The sequence below is a fragment of the Nelumbo lutea genome, chromosome 1 (assembly GCF_056320005.1).
Source record: "Nelumbo lutea isolate HS-2025 chromosome 1, American lotus-T2T, whole genome shotgun sequence".
Taxonomy (NCBI): Eukaryota; Viridiplantae; Streptophyta; class Magnoliopsida; order Proteales; family Nelumbonaceae; genus Nelumbo; species Nelumbo lutea.
Window position 1 is genome coordinate 68,007,787 of NC_142684.1, and position 22,463 is coordinate 68,030,249.

Consider the following 22,463-nt stretch of genomic DNA (forward strand, 5'->3'; position numbering starts at 1 on the left):
AGGTCCACTGACCTTACCATAGAGAGCCTATGGTTATGTTGATTTGACTCCGTGCCAAGTGAAGTGACCATTTCATCTACTTGGTAATTGCTTCATCAACACCTGCTTAATTAGCTCAATCATTTTTAAATTGTTGAACCCTTTAACCCAATCTATGGGTCACATGTCAACCATGGTGATTCAGTTGGTTAATTTCTCCACCTGATTGGTTATTTGATAAATGGTTGATTGGTTGTAAGTTTTTCTGGTATCATGTTCTTATGGCATCATAGTCAAACCCTTTATATTAATAGGATTTGATTATAAAAACTAAAACTAACCAACAATAAAACAGACAAATATTAATAGGGTTCGACGGATTTGATTATAAAAATTAAACTAACCAACAATTAAATAGACAAATCTGAATAGGGTTCAACTATAGTATCTGAGCTTGTAACCAATCAACTGGTATAAACTGGTAATCAATCATGTGGTATTTATCAAAATTCACTCATCAAAGCTCTTTTTAGTATCATGTCTTTCGGGTAGCATAGATTTTTCCTTAAATATTAAAATTTATAATTTATCTAACCAAATAGTCAATTAAGTAGTTAAACCTAAAAATAAATTAAGGAGAGAGAGAGAGAGAGGTTAATAATAAAAGCTGGTATAATAAAGTAGTGGTATGAACTACTACAGACTTGGTTTAACACTTGAGCTGTTCAATAGGTTAGACGTTCGACTTCAATAAATTTTGACCAAATCAACAGATTCTTTTATATATTTAAGGATACTAGATCCAGCCTTGTAACAGGCAGTTTTGAAGGTTAAGGTCATTATGCCTTGGGTTACAAAACCAGAAATTTAGTGTAATTGCCGACGGTAATCCTTTGTAAGTTTCTCTCCATTAGAGGACTACTGGCCGCACCAATAACTCTTTAGTCTTTAATGGTGACTACATGAAACTTCCTGTTCAATAAACCCTATTCTAAGAGCTATAAGATAGCACACCCAAGAATCTATTTTGAGAGAGAGAGATTATATTTTGAGAGAAACTTGATTCATATCCTTGCTTTTCATTGGTGTACATTATATGAAAAATGTATGAGATCAACAAGGATATCGGCACAAACACTATATGATGGGATACATATATGAGCAGCAGACTGCCTTGCCACCCGGGTGAAAAAGCTCTAGTTCATCTTATTTTGACACATTAGTTGTAGCATTGCTCTTAGACCTTAATTTTCCTACACTATACAAGCACAAGAAATTGAAGTTTGGTTTGGAACACTACCTATAGACCTTGGGCAAGTTAAATTAAAAGAGGATCAAGAGGAAGAAAACAGTTGGTGAAAGCTTTACCATCTTCATTAACAAGATGAAGGGGAAATGACTCTTCTACAAAGAATTTGAGTTTTGAGTGTTTCCACCCCATTGTGTGTTCTAGGTTTTTATAGTGTCAATATTGCAGTACGTAGACTGATAAGTCTTAAAGCTTTCTGCGTAAGTGTGTGTAAAAACACACTGGTTTTGTATCCCTTTTTTAGAGCTCTCCGGGAGTAATTAGGCTCAGTTTGCAAAGAATACAAATACAAAATAAGAATGGTGACTAAAGAACAGGTGACTGAATTTTAAAATTCAAAAATGAGAATGATAAGCGGATGGAAGGACAAGATCAAATCAAGAATATCCTAGTGGACCACTTCAATGCAATTTTTACCACCTCCTCACCTACAGAGATCTCCCTAGCCTTAGAAGTAGTTAATTGCAAAATCAATGAGAAAAATAATGAAGATATCCAAAAACAGGTGACTGAAGAGGAGATTAAGAAAGCCCTTTTCCAAATGACTCCTAGGAAAGCACCATAGCCTGATGGCTTCCCCAATTCTGGGAGGTCATAAAAGAGGATGTGGTAAAAGAAGTGATGTCTTTCTTTAATGATGGCATTTTAAATAGAACCATGAACTCCACCTTTATAGCCCTAATTCCAAAATAAAGAAGCCTTCTATTTTAGGTCGATTAATTTGTGCAATACAGTGTGCCAAAATCCTAACCAACATACTAAAACCAATTCTAGATGAAATAGTACCTGAAAATTAATGCCTTTATACCAAACAGGGCTATAACATATAACATTTTAATTGCCCGTGAGGTAATGCACTTTATGTCTCACACTAAAGCAAGAAATGGTTTCATGGCTATCGAGTTGGACATGAGCAAGGCCTTTGACAGGGTGGAATGGGCTTTCCTGAAATCTACCATGGAAAAATTGGGTTTTGGGGAAAAGTAGATTTATTGGGTTATGAAGTGCGTGACAACAGTGTCCTATCAAATTCAAGTGAGTGGTTCTCCAACAAAAAGTTTTATCATCAGAGGGGGCTAAGACAACGGGATCTGGCCCCTATCACCTTATCTCTTCCTTCTATGATCTGATGTATTATTTGCCCTTTTAAACCAAAAAAGGGCTAGGAAAGAAATCTCGGGAATCAAATTTTGTAGAAGATCTCCAACAATTTTTCATTTATTTTTTTGTAGATGATAGCTACATTTTCTCTAAGGCTGATCTTAAAGAGGCAAGCTCACCATTGGAAGCCATCTCACTCTTTGAGAAAGCCTTTGGACAACAGGTGAACTACCAAAAATCTGAAGTTTTTATTAGTAAAAATATGCATCCTAAACTGAAGAAACTAGTGTCCATTTGTTTGCATATCAAAAAAGTGGAAAAGCCTTCAATTTACTTGGGAGCCCATCCTCTTATTGGAAAGAAAAAATCTGAGGTCTTTGAATATTTAACTGAAAGAGTCTCTAGATCCAAAAGTTGGAGGGGTTCCTGATTATCACAAGCTGGTAAGGAAGTGTGTTCCTTAAACCAGTGCTTACAACAATTCCTGCGTAGTGCATGTCCTACTTCCTACTTCCTAAATCAATTTGTAATCCCTTGGTTAAGAGCCAATAAGCCTTTTGGTGGGGGGATTGTGAAGGAAAAAAGAAAACAAGATGGGTTAGGTGGGATCAAATCAGTAAAAACAAATCAAATAGAGGGCTAGGTTTTAAAGATCCTCTATCCTTTAACCTAGCTTTGCTGGCAAAGCTTGCTTGGCGGCTGTGTTCACATTCTACCAGTCATTGGACCAAGCTTCTCAAAGCAAAATAATTTCAAAACTCCCATTTCCTTCAAGCAACACTGAGAAGCACTCACTCTTGGAGCTAGAAAGCATTCTGGCTGAAAGGGAAGTCCTCAAAAAAAGGAATTCTATGGAAATTAGGAAATGGCACAGAAGTTAATATATGGGATGACTCATGGATTCCTGACCTAGAAGAAATGAAACCAATGGGGCCTAGAACTGCTAGTTCCTCTAAACTAAAGGTGGCTGATCTGAATGATCAAGCCAACAGAAAGTGGGATGAAAGGAAAATCAATGCTCTCTTTACATAACCCATAGACCAAAAAAATTTGGACCTGGACCTCCCCTCTAACCCATGGCCAAATAAGTTAGTCTGGATTGGAAGCAAAAATGGCATCTTCTCAGCTAGATCTGCCTACTTCATAGAAAAGTCTCTTAAGGATACTGAAGGTCCTTAAATACTGGGAAAATCTTCTGGAATCAAATTTAGAACCTCCCAATTGAGCCTAAACTCAAACACTTTGTGTGGAGGTGTTGTGTTGGAGGATTAGCTGTTAGAAGATATCTTTTCTGTAGAAGGCTAGCAGACTCAAAAATCTGTGGAAGATGTGGAAAAGAACTAGAAACATTTTGCATGCCTTACTCCTTTGTGATAAAGCCAGATGTATATAGCTCGGCTCAGGCTTAGGCATTAACCCAGAACAGGGAAGATTTTTTAATTCCTTTGGGGAGTGGCTAAAAAATATTTTCTCTCCAGTAAGAACCGGAAATATAGATTCCTTAGCAAATATGGTGATAATTTTATTTTATGGGAAATATGGAAAGATAGGAATTTGTTTTATTTTGAAAATGAAGAGGTAGGCCCCTATGCTGTTTTGTCAAAAATCCACAGGTCAATAGCAGAGAAATATCATCATTGGTAGCAGAAATTGGAAAGCTGTTCCAATCCGTTGGTGAAGATTGGTGAGCTCTTATGAAAGCCTCCAGATCAAGGTTTCCTTAAGATGAACTGTGATGCTGGTTTTGTCTCCAAGAATAAAGCTTCCTTCGGATTCTTTTTGTGTGATCACAGTGGAGTGTGCTGGGGTGCTTGTTTTGGGTCTCTAAAAGCCTCATCGCCTCTTATAGCTGAAGCTATGGGAAGCAGTGCCTTTTGCAGATCAGATGGGCTTTTCAAATACAATCTTTGAATCAGACTGTGCAAATCTCATCAGGTTTTTTCGTGACTGTAATGCTGATATCTGTCCAGACATTCTATTTTGTTGCCACGACATTAAAGAGATGGCAGTTAATTAGAAGGAATTACAGTTTCCAATGGTGTCCAAGAAGTATGAACAGTGCCACTAATGCTGCAGCAAAGCTTGGTTACTCATCCTCCTTTAAATCCTGCTGGGCGGTGCCCTTTTGTTTTTCAGATTATCTTCTCAGAGACTTTTCTTCTGTTAGCAGTGGTTGTTATTAGCTTGTTTCTTTTCTGTTTTCTTGATTTGTTTTCTTTTTTGTCTTTTGGTTGTAGCTTGTTTCTTCTTTTAATGAAATCTTTCTTAAACAAAAAAAAAATTACAAATAGTGCAAATGCAGGTTTAGAAATATAAAATGCCAAGATTTTGTACTCTACAAATTTGTATTTATATTCTTTCAGTTTATATTTGTATATATACTCTTTCTAAACTGAGCCCTAATACAGATGTTAAAAGCAGTAAAGCCTGGTTGTGTACCCATTTTGAGGACACTCCAAAGATTTCAGTATGCTACTTTACCCGAATGGACAATCTGCGGGATATGTTGGGTCCTGGTTATATATAGATGCGTGTCATATTGAATTTGATATCTAACCAAGGAAAAGTTTTATTTTCTTTTGTTGCAACAAGAAGTAATATAAGTAATTAACTATGGACTCAAAGCAAAAATTCGGCAAGAAATGAATTAAGAAACCATACTCTAAACTCTAAAGTATTGAGAAAAAGTTGAGTGATTAGGTTTTCGATGGCTATTTTAGATGCAACCAAAATTCCTTTCTTTTCTTTTCTTTTTTTTCTTTGAAGCTTTTTGTTTTAAAACCAAAATTTCATTTTAATTACAAAGAAATGGAACCTCCGTTAGAAAATAGAAGAAAGTCATACAGCATTAGTGTTTATGAGCTTTTTCTTAATTGAAATATAGTACAAGAAAGCAAGAAGTGTCATAAGCTTAAGTCTTGAGCAATTCCAAGCAGGTCTGGTATTACTGGAACCAAGGAGATGTTTCAATTTTTTCCAGAAACTAATTTAATGGTATTACCATTAAAAAGATGTCTAATGGTACTATATTTTGATCCACTGAGAGGACATTAAACATGCTTAGACCCCCCTCCCACAAGACAAGAAAATGAAAAAAGAAAACTAAAAAACTAAAGAAAGAAGGAATATGCTGCAAATGAAACTTCTCTTTCAAGTCCTATTCTGAGAGATGTGAGATCGAGCACCCATCCAACAATTAAAACATATGAAAGAATGAGGAGCAAGAGGAAATAATAAGAGGTTGGAGAGAGCTTTTCCATACAATAGAAAAATAAAATATTTCAGTACAATCTTTTAAGCATCAAAAACCCTACTATTCCCTTGCTTTTTATGCTTTTTATAGAGATTATGTCGCGGATACTATCACAAGAAAACATTGAGCTTTAATGATGCGAGTCATCGACTTCAATTTATAGGCCACATGAATTTATGGTCTGATGCCACTTGAAAAAGAGGCCAATATGTCAAGCAATCTAAGGCAATGAAGGTTTTGCCCTCATCATAAAAGGGGAAAGATTTATCAAATAGAAGTAGCTTACTTGCAAAAACAACAAGATACATGAACAGCATAAAAATTGATAAAAAAAAAAAAGAAAAGAAAACAAGATACATGAACATCACTTTTCCATATTAGTTGGTAATTCTAATGCATAATAAATGGATGATATAATGCATAAAAAATGCATCATAAACAAAATTCCTCCTTACAATTTTGACCTCACAATAAAATGGGAGCAAATTAACAAATAAGGGTATTTTGGTCATCACAAGAAATTCCCAAAATTCAAAGGCACCTTATACTTTTTAAAGGTACTAGTAAATGTGTACATGTGCTGCACATGACAACTTTAGATAATAATTATTGTAATAATAATAACAATATCAAAGATACGTCTAGATTTTCTTTTAATGTTTTCTATAAACTTTTCATGTTTTATAGATTTTAGGACTTCTATCTATTTTTAATTTTTTATTACTTAATTATGACATCATGGGTTACCTAGACTATTTAATTCTTGAAACATTCCTTGAATGGAAAACTTTGTATTTTCAAGACAATTTTAATTTTTTATTCCATTTCCACCTTCAATAAAAATAATTCTTATTTATTTTTTAATATGATGGCTATGTAATGTTAGATCTTGCCATGTTTTCTACTAATTTTTTGTATTTCTATATTTTTAAATTTTATTATTCAATTATAACATCATGCATTGACCCATTTGGCTTGGAAATTTGACCCATTTCGTTTTGAATTTAGTATTTCATTATATCATTACTAACAATAATTCTTGTTTATCACATTCAAGGTTCAAAGTATTGTTACGTATTGGCCAATACGTATCGTTCCAGGACCCTTCCGATATGCCCCTACAATGGGTATATCGGGGTTCTGACCGGTTCAGGGGATGGAGGGGTCCTAGACCGGCTCCCCTGAACCAGTTTTGAAAAAAATAAAAACAATAAAAAAGCAAGTATCAAAACGCCCGATACGCCCCTATCGGCATATCAATATTTTGAACCTTGATCACATTTATCTTTTTAATATGAATTAATATATAATGTTAAAAATGTGTCTACACTTTTCTTTTTTATGTATTTTTTATTTTTCTATTTTTTTAAAATATATTATTTTACCATAAAATCACTTGTTGATCCATTAATCTGAATGGTTGCACCATTGACCCACCACTCAAGAAGGAAAATGGTCACATTTATGGATCAGTTTTTAAATATTGCATTTCATTTCTGTCATTAATAAAAATACTTATTATTTATCACACATTCATGCCTGTTTTTGTTTAATATGACAAATACATATTATTAAAGATGCTCCTAATTTTTTTTATTTTTTATTTAATTATGGTATCATGGGTTCATTTGTTTGAACCAAAAATGGTATAATTACTAATCTACCACCTAGAAAAAAAAATAGTTTTATTTTTAGTTCATTTTAAAATATAGGTTTTATATTATTAATATTAGTGTTCATTGATTTAATTGATGGAATTTAATGATGATATACAAAAATACCTCAAGTGTAAAATTTAATGAGCGAGAATGATATATATTTTATCTATTTTAAATATTTAATATTTAATTATGGTATCATGGGTTCATTTGTTTGACCCAAAAACGGTATAATTACTAATCTACCACCTAGAAAAAAATAGTTTTATTTTTAGTTGATTTTAAAATATAGGTTTTATATTATTAGTATCAGTGCCCATTGATTTAATTGATAGAATTTAATGATGATATACAAAAATACCTCAAGTGTAAAATTCAATGAGAGAGAATGATAGTTAATGCCTTGAATATTGGACTTTTTTTTATAAAAAGCCTTGAATTTGGGACTTAATGAAGTAATGAAATGCATTAAAAAATAATATTCAAATTACAATTTCCACTCTCACAATAGAGAGGGGTCAAATTCAAAAAAAAAAAGAGATATTTTAGTCAAAAAAATTCCAAAAACCGTAAAGAACAATTTACAACTTTTATAATAGTATATATAGAACTGTACGCCTGTACTAAACCCTCTTGGCTTTTGAGTGATGGGTTGAACTGTTTGACCATCAAAATCAATGATGGATTGGAAACACTACTCTTGACTGTTGAGGAGTGTGTTTTCACCAGTTTTCTGCCAGGATGTCAGCATCAGTAGAAAAAACTTTGGGTGTTGGAGGCCAACAGCCTATGCTGTTGAGAACGAGTTCAGCTTCAGTCAAGGCAAAGCTCGTTCGAGCAGTTTTTACTGCCTTACATTGAGAATATCTCCTTATTTATGTGTTTTATTTCATGGGAAAATATTCCAATGCAAGATTGCAAAAGACTGTTAGAACAGTGTCCACAGGCTTGCCCTGATGGAAGCCGATCTCGTTGAGAACATTCTTGGGAATGCCATGCTACCATGAAAGTGGGGGTAAAATAATAATTGCCCAGATTTCCTTTTGACCATAAACATAGACATGGGCATGAATTAGTGAATGTGTCCAGCCCCAAAACACTCGACAGCATATAGGCTGTTGCCCCCCAACAACCAAAGTTTCCCGCATCAGTGAGCCAGCAAAATACAAGACTCCAAACCGTGCATTTTTCTTTCATTTAAATATTAGATACTATAGCTAGCTAGGTCAGTTTATCGTGTGGGTTCCATATGAAGTTGAATCCGTTGGACAAATTAGTTAATTTGCATCATGTATGTTTCATTTTCCTCGAGAGGGTTTAAATTGAATGAACTACTAGTTGGACTCGCAGAATAAGGAAATTGCTATTGTGCCTTTAGCTTGGTGGACCAACGATCTGATTCTGATCCCCAAGGTGCCTCACTCCAAGGATTCCAACTGGGTTTAGTGAATTGATATGCATATCTACGATGGAATTAGAACTGCAAACGAATGATTTAATCAGATTGGCAGGACAAGACCGAAGAAGATTATTCATTAACTCTATGAACTTTGCTTGTATATAACCAGTTCACATTAATCTTACATTCCAAGAAATGAAAAACGAATTTACCGAAAAGAAAGAAGGAAAGAACGGGAGAACGAGAATATCATCAAGGATGCGGTTGAGCTAGACCTTTTCTTACAAGGGCATCATAAACTCTATCAACTTTTCTTGATTCAACCTTAAAGAAGCGATAAGCATCAGATTTCTGGGTGATGTTACTTCTGTGAATCTCCACGGAGATGATCTCCAACATTTTGAGATAATGCGAAGGAAGTAACTTGATTTCACGGCACAGTCGTAGGTCCTGCCAAAGAATAACTGCCAACTCAACAATCTCATGCTACAAATAAACTAAATGCATGCAGCTAAAGGGAGAAATCTAAGGAAAAGAAACAAAATGGCAAGTTAAATGCATCCAGACTACCGTACTGCTTGGCCAATTATAACACGAGAAAAAGATCACTATTGGATAAACCAATTAGTTTTTGCCAGTAAAAAAACTAATTGGACTGATTGGTCCACTATCGACTCCAGAGGGGACCCCAGGTACTGAAAGCAGATGAAAAGCAATCATCATGACATTACCTCATTCACTGTTGGGGTAAACCAAAGTGGATGCCTAACAGTTCAGAAATGCAATCAACAGTCCAGTGACATCCATTCAGCTGAACATCTGAACCATTGAACTAATGGAGGACAAAATGAATGAAATTTAACCAAAAAAAAAATCTGATTCTAAAAGGTAAAGAAATCAATCTACAAAGTTGTTGCCCATTTTCAAGCAGCTTTTTCTTTCTGTCCTTTTTTTTGTGTATAAAGGGGTTCATCCAACCTTGACCCAAGAAAAAAGAACTATCACAAGTTGGTCTTAATCATTTTTGTGACCATCTCATGGTCCAAACAATTCATCTGGACAGTGTGGTCTGGTTCCAAGAACACTTGTAAGTGATCTAGGAAAACCAACCTACAATTAATGCCATTGATATATCCAATCGAGGATAGTCCAAATGGTCTGGTATTATGGCTACTAATCTAAGACGTGGCTCCACCAAACTACCACCACCATGTTGGCATTGAGCTTGTTTTTATACCAGGACCTTTCAAGAGAAAGATGACATCCACCCCTCTCCACTAGTAAAGAAGCTCTGACCTGAAGGAACCTTATCTGGCATCCAACTACTGGAAACTAAGGGCATACTCACAGGTTCAGAAAGTAGCTCTGATCCAGGAAAACAAGTAATATCCCATTCGTCCGAGGAGATTGAAGTGAACAAATCTTTGCCACCTCTCTCCAATTCCATTGAGCCTTTCACATCTCCACAAGGGCTGCCATCAGGTTCTCCTTTGAGCCGATTTGCCTTTTGGAGTACTTTACCACTTGGACCAGCCAAAGCACCTTCTTTTGCTCTATGGGCACTTTCTTCAGCTTCCTTTTTCCTCTTCTGTTCAATATATTTATCTGCATCAGCTGATGTATGGCTGCCTGCAGCTCGAGCTTCCTGCATTATTTTTTTTTACGTGTAAGCACATAATCATGAGTTCAGAAGACTTCTAACAAGGAAAAGAAATAGGGGCACTGGAAGCTTTGACATAATCTTTTGGGCCCTTTATGTTGGTGTGGTGGAAATAAAGTTTACATTATAATCTGGATAAGAGCTTAGTGTACAGTTTCCCATGCAATTAGATTGATTCAACTACCAGTGAGCCTTATGCCCATGTCCATACAACTTCATTAATACCTTTGTGTCCATAACTAAAGGTGGATTTTCTCTCTATTTATACACCCAATATTCTAGGCCCATTTTGCATATCCTAGTTCATTTTACTCACAAGCCTATCTGGATGCTCAACTCATGGACCTTATGCAAGCCCACGCCATGTCCACTCCAGCAGGCCCAGGGAAGAATATACTAGAAGTAGAATATTCCGAGGCAGGTTTCAAAGACATAAGATTAGGATATTTTGGGTATATTTTGTAATCTTTGTTTCTTTCTTTGCAAGATAATCTAGCCTTTTTTGTTATAAAGGGCATTGTACCCTTTCATTTCTCTTTTAATGAATATTCTGAAGTCTAAGACTCTAAGCTCTACAACTTTGTTGTAGCTGAGAAGAGCCACTCTTCTCCTTGATGGTAAGATTCTATTATCCATCCTAGCTTTGGTGATATTCCATTCCCAGGGAGGTTTTGGATAGTTTGAGTACCCATTATCCTCCCTTCTCTTTGGTTTTCTTTCTTTTTTTGATAGGTACATTGTTTTTTCTTTCTTCATTTATTCCTGCAATTTGTTTCTTTCCATTTGGGTGAAACAACCATTAAAAGCATCTTCAGCTAGGAAGCATTGGAACCCTAAGCAGCCAAAACCCACCTCAGAGTCCATACCCTTCTTGCAATCTAAACTCAGGTGTCATCCTAGGCATCATACACAAAAGCAATACCCAAGTGTATAAACCTACTCAGGTGCATGCCAAAACAGATTCAGAATCACATATTAGTATCCACGATTCACATGAGAAAACCAAGCTACTGAGGGTCTGTTTGGTTCGCAGAATTGGAATCTGATTCCCATTCTTGGTGGAATGGCATTCCCCCATTTGAGGGAATGACAATCCCCTCCCCCCTCCCCGAATAAGAATCCATTCCATCCAATTCCAATTCCAATTCCCATCTGAACCAAACAGGCAGGGGAATAGACCATTCCGATTCCGACTGCGAACCAAATGGACCCCGAGTTGCTAAATGAGGGGTGGTAAGACAGGACTCCAGGCCCAGCAGTACAACAACAAAAGACTTTTTTTTTTTTGTCTCTAATGTTTTTCTCATTAGTAAGAAAAACATGGATATGAGATATCTAGTAGACTAGTATACATTACCCAAAAAATCTAGTACACCAACTCAGGAAAACCAGAAATGAAGTCATACTCCTGCAATCTATAATAACATACTCTGTATGTAATTTATCGGTAACAAGAAAGAAAACAACATACTTTGGATGTCATTTTGTTCATGCAAATCTGAAAAGTAAAAGGGAGGCCTTACAACAAACTGATGAATAGGAAATAGTATGCACATTTACAAGCATTTCTATACAACCAGATCTCAGAAAATAGAATGCCCTTATTAATGAGGTGGTTCAAATGCCAAAGTCTCAAGGTTGACAATGCAGGCATAATTCCTTATTTGGACTTGTAATGTTGCAAATTCCATAACCCAAATGTGTATCAACGTGCATGCCACTTGTAGGGAGTCTACTAGGGTCAACTAAGAGGTTCAAGTAAAAATACCACAGATTTATGTGACAACAAAAAGCGGGTGTTGAACCTTGATTTCAAGGAACTGTTACCGCATGATGCTCAAACTTCACATACAGAAATAGTATAGCCCTGGGGAGATGGGGGGATACATATCAGATGTCAGCCATTCACCATCATACCTGAAGATCTTGAATTCTTTTTCGTACTCGATGTTCCTCAATTACAGTCTTAATCAACTCCTCATACTCTTCTTTGGAAATAAAGCGCATGAAAACCTTGTACTGCTGATAAATTTCCTTCTCTTCAGGTGATAGTTCCTTCTCCAAAGGGTTAGGATAAAGTAATTTCCTTTCCAGTATGAAATCTTTCCTACGCTTCCTCTCATCAAGCCTGAAAAGAAGCTTTTGAATATATTTGAACCACAGCAAAATAATAATAATAATAATAATAATAATAATAATAATAATAATAATAATAATAATAATAATAATAATAATAGTTTTTGATCCCTTTTTGGATCTAAGATCCCTCTCTGGTTTTGGCTTGAGAGTTGAGAGCCAACTAATTCACAACCAACATTAGTACTATCTCAGTAGATATCTTGCATACATCACAATTACTTTCACATACTAACAACCATATATACATAAAAAAAAAAAAAAAGCATATTAACAAACATTACACTGGGAAAGAAAATAAGGCAATGTCCTAGGATATATCATTTACATATACAAAAGAGCATGACTAAGTATTACTATGGGAACACTTAGCAATTCAAAACCCATTAAAGGGATTTTTTGTCAATAAACCTGGGAAAAGAATGGAATAGCGGGAATTTTTATCTAGCGAAATGCCCTCATACATTTGTCCTTTTTTCAGCTGTATTGACAAAAAAGCCCTTGAGGATCCAAGGGGTGGCTGCTCAAGTTTTACCAGCATTTCTCTAATGATATTATCTTTATGGTCTAGAAATCTTCTGCTGGAAAAGATAGAATTCATAATGTAAGATGTTCATTTATGTAGTGCAAATAAGGAATGAAATAAAGAAAATGGCACCAGAATCCATGGAAAAGTCAAAAGTCAGATGGCATGCTACAATTGGTGAGACAACATTTTCAACACAGAGTCCATCCATTTGGAAGTCCAAGTGATATAGAATCCAACAAATAAAAAACAATTTCTGTCAATCAAAAGCATATTGTAAATCATAGAAAATGTTGAATCAAATCAAATCATCAATCCTATCATTAGTCATAAGGTTGTTTCTCTTTTCAAATAAATTTGCCAAAAAAAATTAAAAAAAAAATAGATATAACTGATTTTACCTAATTTTTAATCCAAGTTTAATTTGAAAGTTGTTTAACCAACATAGGATAGAAATTAATTAAGTGAGGTCTCTAAATAGGTCTTAGGTAACCTAAATAAATCAGATTCTATTAAGGTTCTTAAAACAAAATCCCCTTGAAAAAAATAATCAAAAGAAACAAGAGAATGACAAAATAGAGAAGTAGGTATCAATTGAATTGACTTTTTTTTGGAGATCAATAAAGAAAATTTTTTATTCAGAAAACAGTAAAGATACAATGATTTGGTGACAAGGGGTCTCCCCACCACTTACAAGAGAGACCCAAAAAAGAACTACATCAGAAATCAATATAAGAATTAAACATTCAAAGTATTCCAGAGTTCAGCTTTGAGATTTTCCTTATATAAGCCTTCAAATTCTCACAGAATTAACATCGGAAATCAATTTAATTGATTTAAATTGCATGAATCATATAAATCATAGGATTTATGAATCAAATTGTAGGATCAAGCAGTAATCATAAGATTTTTCCATTCAGACAAAAATTTTGAAATAGAAACCCTTCATGTCATTATTTGTAAGATTTTGACAACTTTAAATCCATTTAGTGTCTAATTATTCTGTTCCATGCTAATGTATTTCAGTGTCATGTGATTACTCAACCACTCATGTTCAAATATAAATGTATGCACAGTCAATGCTTATAAGCAACAAAGAAAACAGTAAACACCTTTTTAAATAGATATGCAAAACTCGCAGCTTAAGTTCACGCTCAGCTTCAGTATCACTATCCTTGAATTCCATTTCTGCTAGAGATTGCTCAGCATCATTATCATATTCAGGATCAAACTCCTGTCTCTTGGGATTATAGCCACTCAACTCAATAATAGAAGGTCCCTCATCCACTGAAGTTTTAGGTTTCTTCCCTCCAACACTCCTGTCCATTCGAGAATCTGCTGGTAATATATAGCAAAAATGAATGAGAACTCTTTCATATGCCAGAGAGAAGTTGCTACTGTAGCAACCAAAGTTATGACTTACAAGAACCAGAATTATAGAAAATAGAGTAATAGCTATTATCAAGAGACAGCTCATTTGTTGAACAGGAACATTATTGGCTAGGCCAACTGATCGACAGGACTAGGTAGAATTGGTTAAGACACTGTCATTTTTTTTTTATATCTTCTGAAGGGTTACACAATGGAGGGGTAGCCCATCCCCCAACCCAGGTGGCAGGATTCGATCCCAAGTCTCTGCTACAACGAACAGAAGACCTTACCAACTGGTTGGCACCTTGCAAGACACTGTCAACATATTAATAGAACTACTTGTTTGCAATTCCTTCCTTTGAAAAGTATTATAAATATTTTGGGAGTTAAATCAAGCACAAATTGACTGAAAAAAAAAAACAAAAAATGCAAGCATTGAATGACAAAGAAGTTTGACATTCTACATGAATTGGGATTAGAAGTTCAAAAAATAAAAGACAAAAAGAGAGTGAAAAAACCATGCTTCATACCACATTCCAGATGAAGAACTTGAACACTTCCCACCCCATAGAAAATTGTAGAATGGCCCCTCAACACAAGACAAGATATGCCAAAAGTTTCATGTTTCACATCAACTCATAACTCAGAATTTTACCGCATAAGCAAGGAAAATAACAACCATGATATCATGAGAATCTTAGAAAACTTAGAATTAGAAAGACTGGCTTTATACCTTCTACTGCCATGGTAAGTAAATTCTCATTTTAAACAGTTAGGAACCTGTCCCAATATTAGCCATCATATGGTTCCTACTATAGTAATATTAGCATTAATAAGTTATTAGTGATCATAAAAGTTTAATTACAAGAAAATGTGACATTAGTTCCTTCCATTACAAGAAAATGTGACATTAGTTCCTTCCATTAAACAGTTAGGATCCTGTCCCAAACTCCCAATATTATTATATGGTTCCTACTCTATTAATATATCATTAAAAAGTTATTAGTGATCATAAAGGTTTAATTACAATATAATGTGTCATACTGCCATTAGTTCCTTGCATTATTTATTGAGGCAACATAATTGTCCTCTACAGGTTACTATCATAGTGTCACCACTACTGGTTAATCTGGTCATTTTGAAGCCATGACTGCAATAAACCTGGCTCAAACCAAAGAAATTTAGCATCTGAACTATTACCAGCTATTCCAAAGGGATAAATGTAAACTCTCTACGGCAGGTGCCAAATGATCAGGTGTGAGTTTTATGTACTTTGCATTTTAGGTAATAGAGTAAATTTTGTCTTTTTATAGATTCTATGTGGGTCAAACCTATTAGTCTGATTATTAGCTGTGTTTAAAATTTCAGTCATTGGTTAAGTGGTTTAAGAGTTATTTAGCTTTCTTTGAGTTGGAGTTTGGGTGGCAGATTCCTGATTTTGAGTTTCCTTAGTTTAGGAAGGAGTTTGGTTAGCCCTAGATTGTTATGTGTAAAGTTACAAAATGATAGCTAATAGATTTGGAGATTATTTCCTACTATGACTTTTGGTGAGTGAATCTCAAAGCCCTGGAATGACTTTAGGAGCCCTAGAAGTGATTCCTAGGTTTTTTTTTCTCTTGTTTTATTTTGCAAGTTCTCTCGGTTCAATCACTAACGGACACCAAAAACCTGGGAGAGAACCATCAAAACCCATTATTAATTATTTCACATCAAATAAAGGATAGGATTGATCCAGGGGAATCTCTTCTCAATTTACTCCCATCCTCAACCTTCACACACCTTTTCTAGAAAGAGAGATTTCTAACTCTGAATCATCCTTGTCAGATCTTGGTGAAATCCAAGTTTGATTCAGCCACCCTCATAATTTTAGGTCCCTTGTCATCCCATTAATAGCCTTTAGTTTTCAAAAGTTCTCAAATTCAGGAACTCTTTTCCTTTGTGCCAAACCACAACCCCTCCATATTCAATCCTCTTCTCTAGTTTTCTACCCCCAACACTTGAAACAATTTGAAGAAATTCCATTTCAATCTCAAATTAGAGAATTTTTTTGTTCTCTCTAAAAACTTTTGCATTTTGCAGGAATTTCAACTCTAAAATAGTTTCAGATCAAATCAAACAGCACTCAAAACAAGATAAACCCTCATCTACATTCCTACTCCAGTCCCTAAACCTTTGAAAACAATATTTTCTTTTTACTTTTCCCTCAAAAGTTGTTAACAATCTAGCCTTGGATCACATCAATCCTACATCAATCTCACTTGCAATACAGGTGAAAAAGATGCCCTAGAAATCACACCTTCCAATTTAATAGGATCATGATTGTCCTTGACCTGAGCCACGCTTGATGCTTTCTTAACTGCATCTGTTGATGAAGGATTTGTCTTGCTAGAACCAACACCAGAATCTATATCTGATGAAGACAAACGAATAGTAGTACAATTGTTATGGCTAGATCTATCTGAATTATTTCAACAAACAACCTCATAAATCAGAAACACTGAGCACCTGATGAAGACTATCTATCATATTACCTGCAGTTAAGCTAGATGGGGATATGCCTGTTGAAGCTTCTTTGCTTAAATCTTCCATCCTGCTCAAGCACACCCAAAGAAATTAGGATGAAAGAATTTTCCATAAACAAATTAAAGAACAGACACGCCAAAAAGGGCAATATATACTTTATTCTTGAAGGAGAGAATGAAGACTCTTCTTTTATCATAGGTTCCCCAAACATAGGAAATCCTGCAGCAATCAAATGAATGTAAGAATTCATAAGCCCATGTTCAGGGAGTACAAATTTTGACAAGGGCACTCAACAATGAAAAGTTATGTCAGATGATCACTATCACATGGCATTTAATCAAATCCAGCAGAATATAGCAACCATAGAAACATATTAGTATATGCCCTTTATGATTTACATAGAAGCAGAAAGTGAAAATCAACAATTTGCTTAAATCTTCCATCATGTCAGTAGCACCCTTAGCCTCTTCTCCTTGTTCTCGAAAAAACCTAGCATTTCTTTCACCATATACTCCATAGAAAGGGCAAACCCATCAAAAACTAATGGATATCCAAATCTCTCATTATATGCCAGTACTCCCATTATAGTCCTTCACACTTGTTCTTGAGCTAACCTATAATGTTTTTTGAGTCCCTTTCCACCTCCACCTGGTTGTAGTTTTGCACTCTTCCTACTCTTAGGCTATGGAATACAGCCAATAATTCCGCTCTAATAGAATTCCATGACCTAGCATTCTTGAACAAATTGTTGCAACTGTACCATCATGGTGTCTAAAAACATCCCCCTATACCTGATTGGTCTGGATTTCCAAAACTACACCCATCAAAATTCAGTTTAATGCCACCTTGAAAGGGAGGGGACCAAGAGGAGAGGCTTGATATATGATTTAAACAGAGAGCAAAGAGGCAATAAATTGCCAACCTCTTAAAAGATCATCCGTTGAGAGGGGTGGAAGTTTGGTAGGATTTTAACCCAACGAATCACCTTTATCATGATATTCTCAATCCAGTGTTCTTTAGGATGGGCCTCTTCCTTGAATAGTTGGCCATTCATTTCTTACCAAATAGACTATAAGACAGCAGCTCCAGCCTCTTCCTTGAACAGTTGGGCATTCATTTCTTACCAAACAGACTAGAAGATAGCAGCTCCAGTAATTCTACAATAGTTGCTCATAGTCTTTTTCCTACACTATTTTTAGTTCAACATATTTCAAATTCATAAACTATTTATGGCAGGTAAGATCCAGAGGAATTATTCCTTGCACAAGTTGCACATATGCTATCCAACTAGCTATATTCTACATACTCACAGATATTACTGGCAATAAGAAACTTTTTAATGAGTCATGCCTGTAGATATTACTGGCAATAAGAAACTTGTCAACCAACACTACAGCCATGGTTATGATGATCAACAAGATTTATTTTTGTCTATGTAACAAGGACATTGAAACATGTATTGGATACAGCCAAAGTGACTTTAGGAAGTTTGATATAATTTTTGCAAAGCACCTGCATTTTTCTAAAGCATGGATATGATACAATGTCCAACATAGTCAATTTTTGTTCAATTTGCATATTATCAAGCTCCTGTATTTTACTTGCCTCAAATTGACACTGATATAATAGGGACAAAACAATGGTCATGTCTAGAATCCAAGTAGCCAATGATATCAAATGGTTGTCCAACACAATTACAGGTGAGGAAAAAATATAGCAAAAACCTCTTTGTATAATTTATCAAAAAAAAATGTACCTCTTTGTATAAGGACATAAGAACCATAAAATGGTGAACCCAATGACATGTCAAAGGATCAGGATGTGCCATTGAATGGATCCCAGCAGAGAGCTTAACTGGGATAAAAACAGCTTGCAATATGTGTAAGTTTGCTGTGAATATTTGGATGGCATAAAATGTTCTATTAAAAGTCTTAGAAAGCTTTAAAATTAATTCCTTGATCAAACATTTGACAGTCATCTGATCTTGCTTATTTGGTGTAGGCCCTCTCCAAACCAGGACACCATCCAATGGTGGGTTATCCTCTAAATATTTAAAACAAAAATGTGACAGGTGAAGAGGGTCCTTGTGCACAAGCATAGGTCCTATTGCCCCAAACTGAAGGCAGTCTCTAATAAATTATCTGAAAGTAAGAGGAAGGCAACATCACCAACCTTTCTTGCCCTCACCATGCCCTTTAGCCATAGCAAGAAGCTCTTTTCTATTCTTTCCAACAACATGAGACATGTCCTACAAAAAAGTAATAAAAAATTGACACAAATAAGTTCTAATGTGAAGATGCCAATCAAAGAGATAATTGATCAGATAAAATTAATGTTATACCGGGAGAGGAAAGCATGGAGAATTCATGTACACAGTTGTATAGTGGTCAATACATTGTGCCTTGCTCTTTGTACCAACATGTTCTGCAACTTCTGCCCAGTTACCCAGTCCATACATTTCAATTCCCTAAACATAGGGTACAATACAAATTTAAAAGGTGTAAACTCTCATACAGCATTAATCCCCCAAAAACCAAATGTAACCATGTGTAATTGGCAAAAAACAACTTGCAAGCAGCTCTAAGTAAGTCATAGTACAAAAATAAAATACCTCTAGTAGTAATATCTCTTCGTCTGCATTCCAATCTGGACAAATCAGTGGGAAAGACAAATTGTCCTGTTTGAAGAAAATACATAGATAAAAATATTAAAATATTCTAAAGTATAATTATTACATTTAAATACAATAGTAACAAAATGATGTAGACAATATTTTCTACATGGAAATGTGAAAATACATATTGAATAAAACATGTAAAAAGATATGCCATATCCTAACAAAAAAGAAAACAAACAGGTAAAAAGAAAGCTTTGGCGAAGCAGGGTCTCTACAAAATATTAGAAAAACAATTATGCACTCTAAAACTTGTAAATTGTATCATATAAGGTTATACCATCCCACCAAAATGGGATACATAGATTAGGTTTAAAATCATTGAATTATAGCACATTTTGTTTTAATGTGTACAAGGTACATGCCTTTAACTGCACCACGATGCAAGGCATCAAGGCCTATAGGTGGTGTGCCCTGTGCATACGAGGCGTATGCATCTGGTCCAGCATGTGGCCAAAATATATGCCTCTGGATCAAGTGCATGCATATACGAAGCTCAAGTTCCAATGCATATGCTAACTATGGTTTGTTTTTACCATCCCCAATATCTAATGGTAAAGCTTTTTTGGCCCTCTTTTTTCTTTTTATTGGCTTTCTCTACTTTATGACAAAGTAGAAAGCATGGTCCTTGATAGAGCACAATGGCAGGACATGATTTCTGTAGTTTGTTGTGGAGCCTAACACTATGGGCTTGGGCCCTCTTATGTTTATATTATGCTAGTTATCTCTGTTTCCTCCTTACTGGGCCTCATGGGCGTGGGCTTATATTGTATTTTCTTATGTTTCTTACTGCCTACTAATCAGGGGCAGATTTGTCATTGTATTTTCCTTCTTAATGCCCTAATATAAAAGATAATTTGGGGGCTGGTAAGTGTGTGCCGCCCATTTCCTTCAAACCTTTCTTCTCTTCCTCTTTTCAAGGCTGAATGTAAAAACAGTTGACCCCAAATAGTTGGGATTAAGGCTGAGTTTTGTTGAGTTCGGTTCTACTTTACCAACAGCACCTGATGGATAGAGGGGATTGTATCTAATATTGTAGAGTTAGAACATTGCTTTCTTTTCTGCTTGAGGGACCATTCAAGACAAATAATAGTCACTTGGTAGCGACCAACAGCGGCTGGCGGATCAATGAAGGTAGGATCAGTCTTAAACCTCCATGGTTTGTCATCTCAACCAGAGAGAACATGAATCTAAAGGCTCAGTTTGAAAAGAGTGTAAATACAAATATGTATGGTACAAAGCCTTGTATTTTGTATTTCTAATTCTAAACCTGTATTTGCACTGTACCATATTTGTATGGTACAAGGCCTTCTTCTCTTTTAGGTGTTAGGGCTTGGGGGATCTAAAACCTGACTTGGTCACTGCTAACCCCTCTTCTTTTTCATTTTCCTTTTGTCATGAAGATAACAGGAGGAACAAGGCATAAACCAATCATTTTTCCTTTTTTTTTCCTTTTTATCAAAATTGACACTTTCTTCTTTGTACAAACAGCAGGATTCTTTTGAAAAATAACAAGTTTTCACTTCTCAGTTGATAAAACAATGGGATTTTCAGTTTTCATTCTTTTAAGAAAAACTGGTTCTTTTCTTTTTCTGGATTTTTGGCATATTTTGTTTAAAAAATATATTGCAAAGTTCTCCATTTATTCTATGCTCTTCCTTTACTCTTCTTTTCTTCACCTCCTCCAAATGCTTATTTTGGTAATTCAGTATAAGAAAAAACAGGGACGACATTCTCTTTTTCTTTTGTTCACTTTTCCTTTTACTACCTGTTAAAAAGGAGAAAATAGTACATAAATATTTCCATAAAAATAAAATGCATGGGAATTGGGAATATAAATCACTGTTCCTTCACTTAGCTTGATGAGCCTGAAAAAGTAAAAGAAAAAGGAAGAATAAAGAAAAAGAAAAAAAAATGATGTAAGTATGTTTTGAATTTGTTTGTTTTTGTAGCAGGACCCCAAATAGTTGTTTTGGGTAGCTTTGTAGTCAATTTGAATCCAGGGGTATTTTTGTCATTTTATAATTTAGATTCTGGCCATGGCAGTTGGGTGCAAAGCTGGTGCTGATCCCCACATCGGTGTGTTCTTTTTGTAAGGCCAATGAAGAGTCTTGCTATCACTTATTAATCTCCTGCCCATTTGTCTCTTCCATTTGGGATTCCATTTGGGACTGTTTCTTTTCTTTGTTTGGGTGTACGTGGATCCCTCTACCAAATTTGCACAGTTCGCTTGCCTCTACATTCTTTAATTGGCCAAAGAAGAGGGGGAAGGCTGTTGTGGAGACGTGTAAGAGCTGCCTTAGTGTGGACCATGTAATAAGAAAGGATGGTTCATTACCATCACAGAATACTTAGGCGACCGGAAGAAAATGGTCTGCTTACCTGAAGGGAAGCAAACACAAGGCTGGATGATATTTGCGGTGGAGTTGCAGAAATTCCTTGTTGCGGTTGATAATCATCTGCAAATAGAATACAAACAAGAACAGAGCAGCACTAAGAGTATCCCTGAGTCCTTGATTCAGGCCCTAAAGCAGAAATCATTCAGCTGCGGAAGGCAGTAGCATTTCCAAACAGGGGACTAAAAGTCTGGGTCGAGGCTGAACAGGACGAATGGGAGAAGAAAATGGTGGTTACTACCAATAAGGATGTACAGGATTGGAGGAAGCTGTTGAAAGCTGGGGTGAATAATTTGCAGCTAGATTCGGAGGTTACTTTGAAGCCATTTTCAAACCGGAAGGCAATACTAAGTTTCGAAGATGGGGTTGACAGAGGGTTCACAACTTTCGAATGGGAAGAAGGGCTGGTTTATGTTCAGAAATGGAAGCCTTTGTGTAATGAGGTGAAGCCATTCAGAGGGAGATTAACGCTAAAAAT

General features: G+C 35.5%; 1 protein-coding gene across 12 annotated transcripts in view; it reads right to left on the bottom strand.

The window, feature by feature from the left end:
- Window positions 1-8,804: 8,804 nt before the first annotated feature.
- ADA2B (ADA2 2B) overlaps window positions 8,805-22,463 on the bottom strand; it is a 34,045-nt gene continuing 20,386 nt past the window's right edge. For 2 of the 12 annotated variants that reach the window (XM_088964146.1, XM_088964144.1), the window contains exons 4-13: window positions 19,527-19,592; window positions 19,257-19,382; window positions 19,088-19,163; window positions 17,071-17,134; window positions 16,924-16,982; window positions 16,689-16,802; window positions 14,134-14,356; window positions 12,277-12,487; window positions 10,048-10,344; window positions 8,805-9,149 (exon numbers count right to left, since the gene is read on the bottom strand). In XM_088964146.1, the coding sequence (XP_088820272.1) occupies window positions 8,952-9,149; window positions 10,048-10,344; window positions 12,277-12,487; window positions 14,134-14,356; window positions 16,689-16,802; window positions 16,924-16,982; window positions 17,071-17,134; window positions 19,088-19,163; window positions 19,257-19,382; window positions 19,527-19,592 (1,434 nt within the window). In that variant the 3' untranslated portion in view covers window positions 8,805-8,951. Of the gene's footprint in view, window positions 9,150-10,047; window positions 10,345-12,276; window positions 12,488-14,133; window positions 14,360-16,688; window positions 16,803-16,923; window positions 16,983-17,070; window positions 17,135-19,087; window positions 19,164-19,256; window positions 19,383-19,526; window positions 19,593-22,463 lie in introns of all 12 variants that reach the window. The other 10 variants (XM_088964145.1, XM_088964143.1, XM_088964152.1 and 7 more) reach the window with 7 other exon arrangements.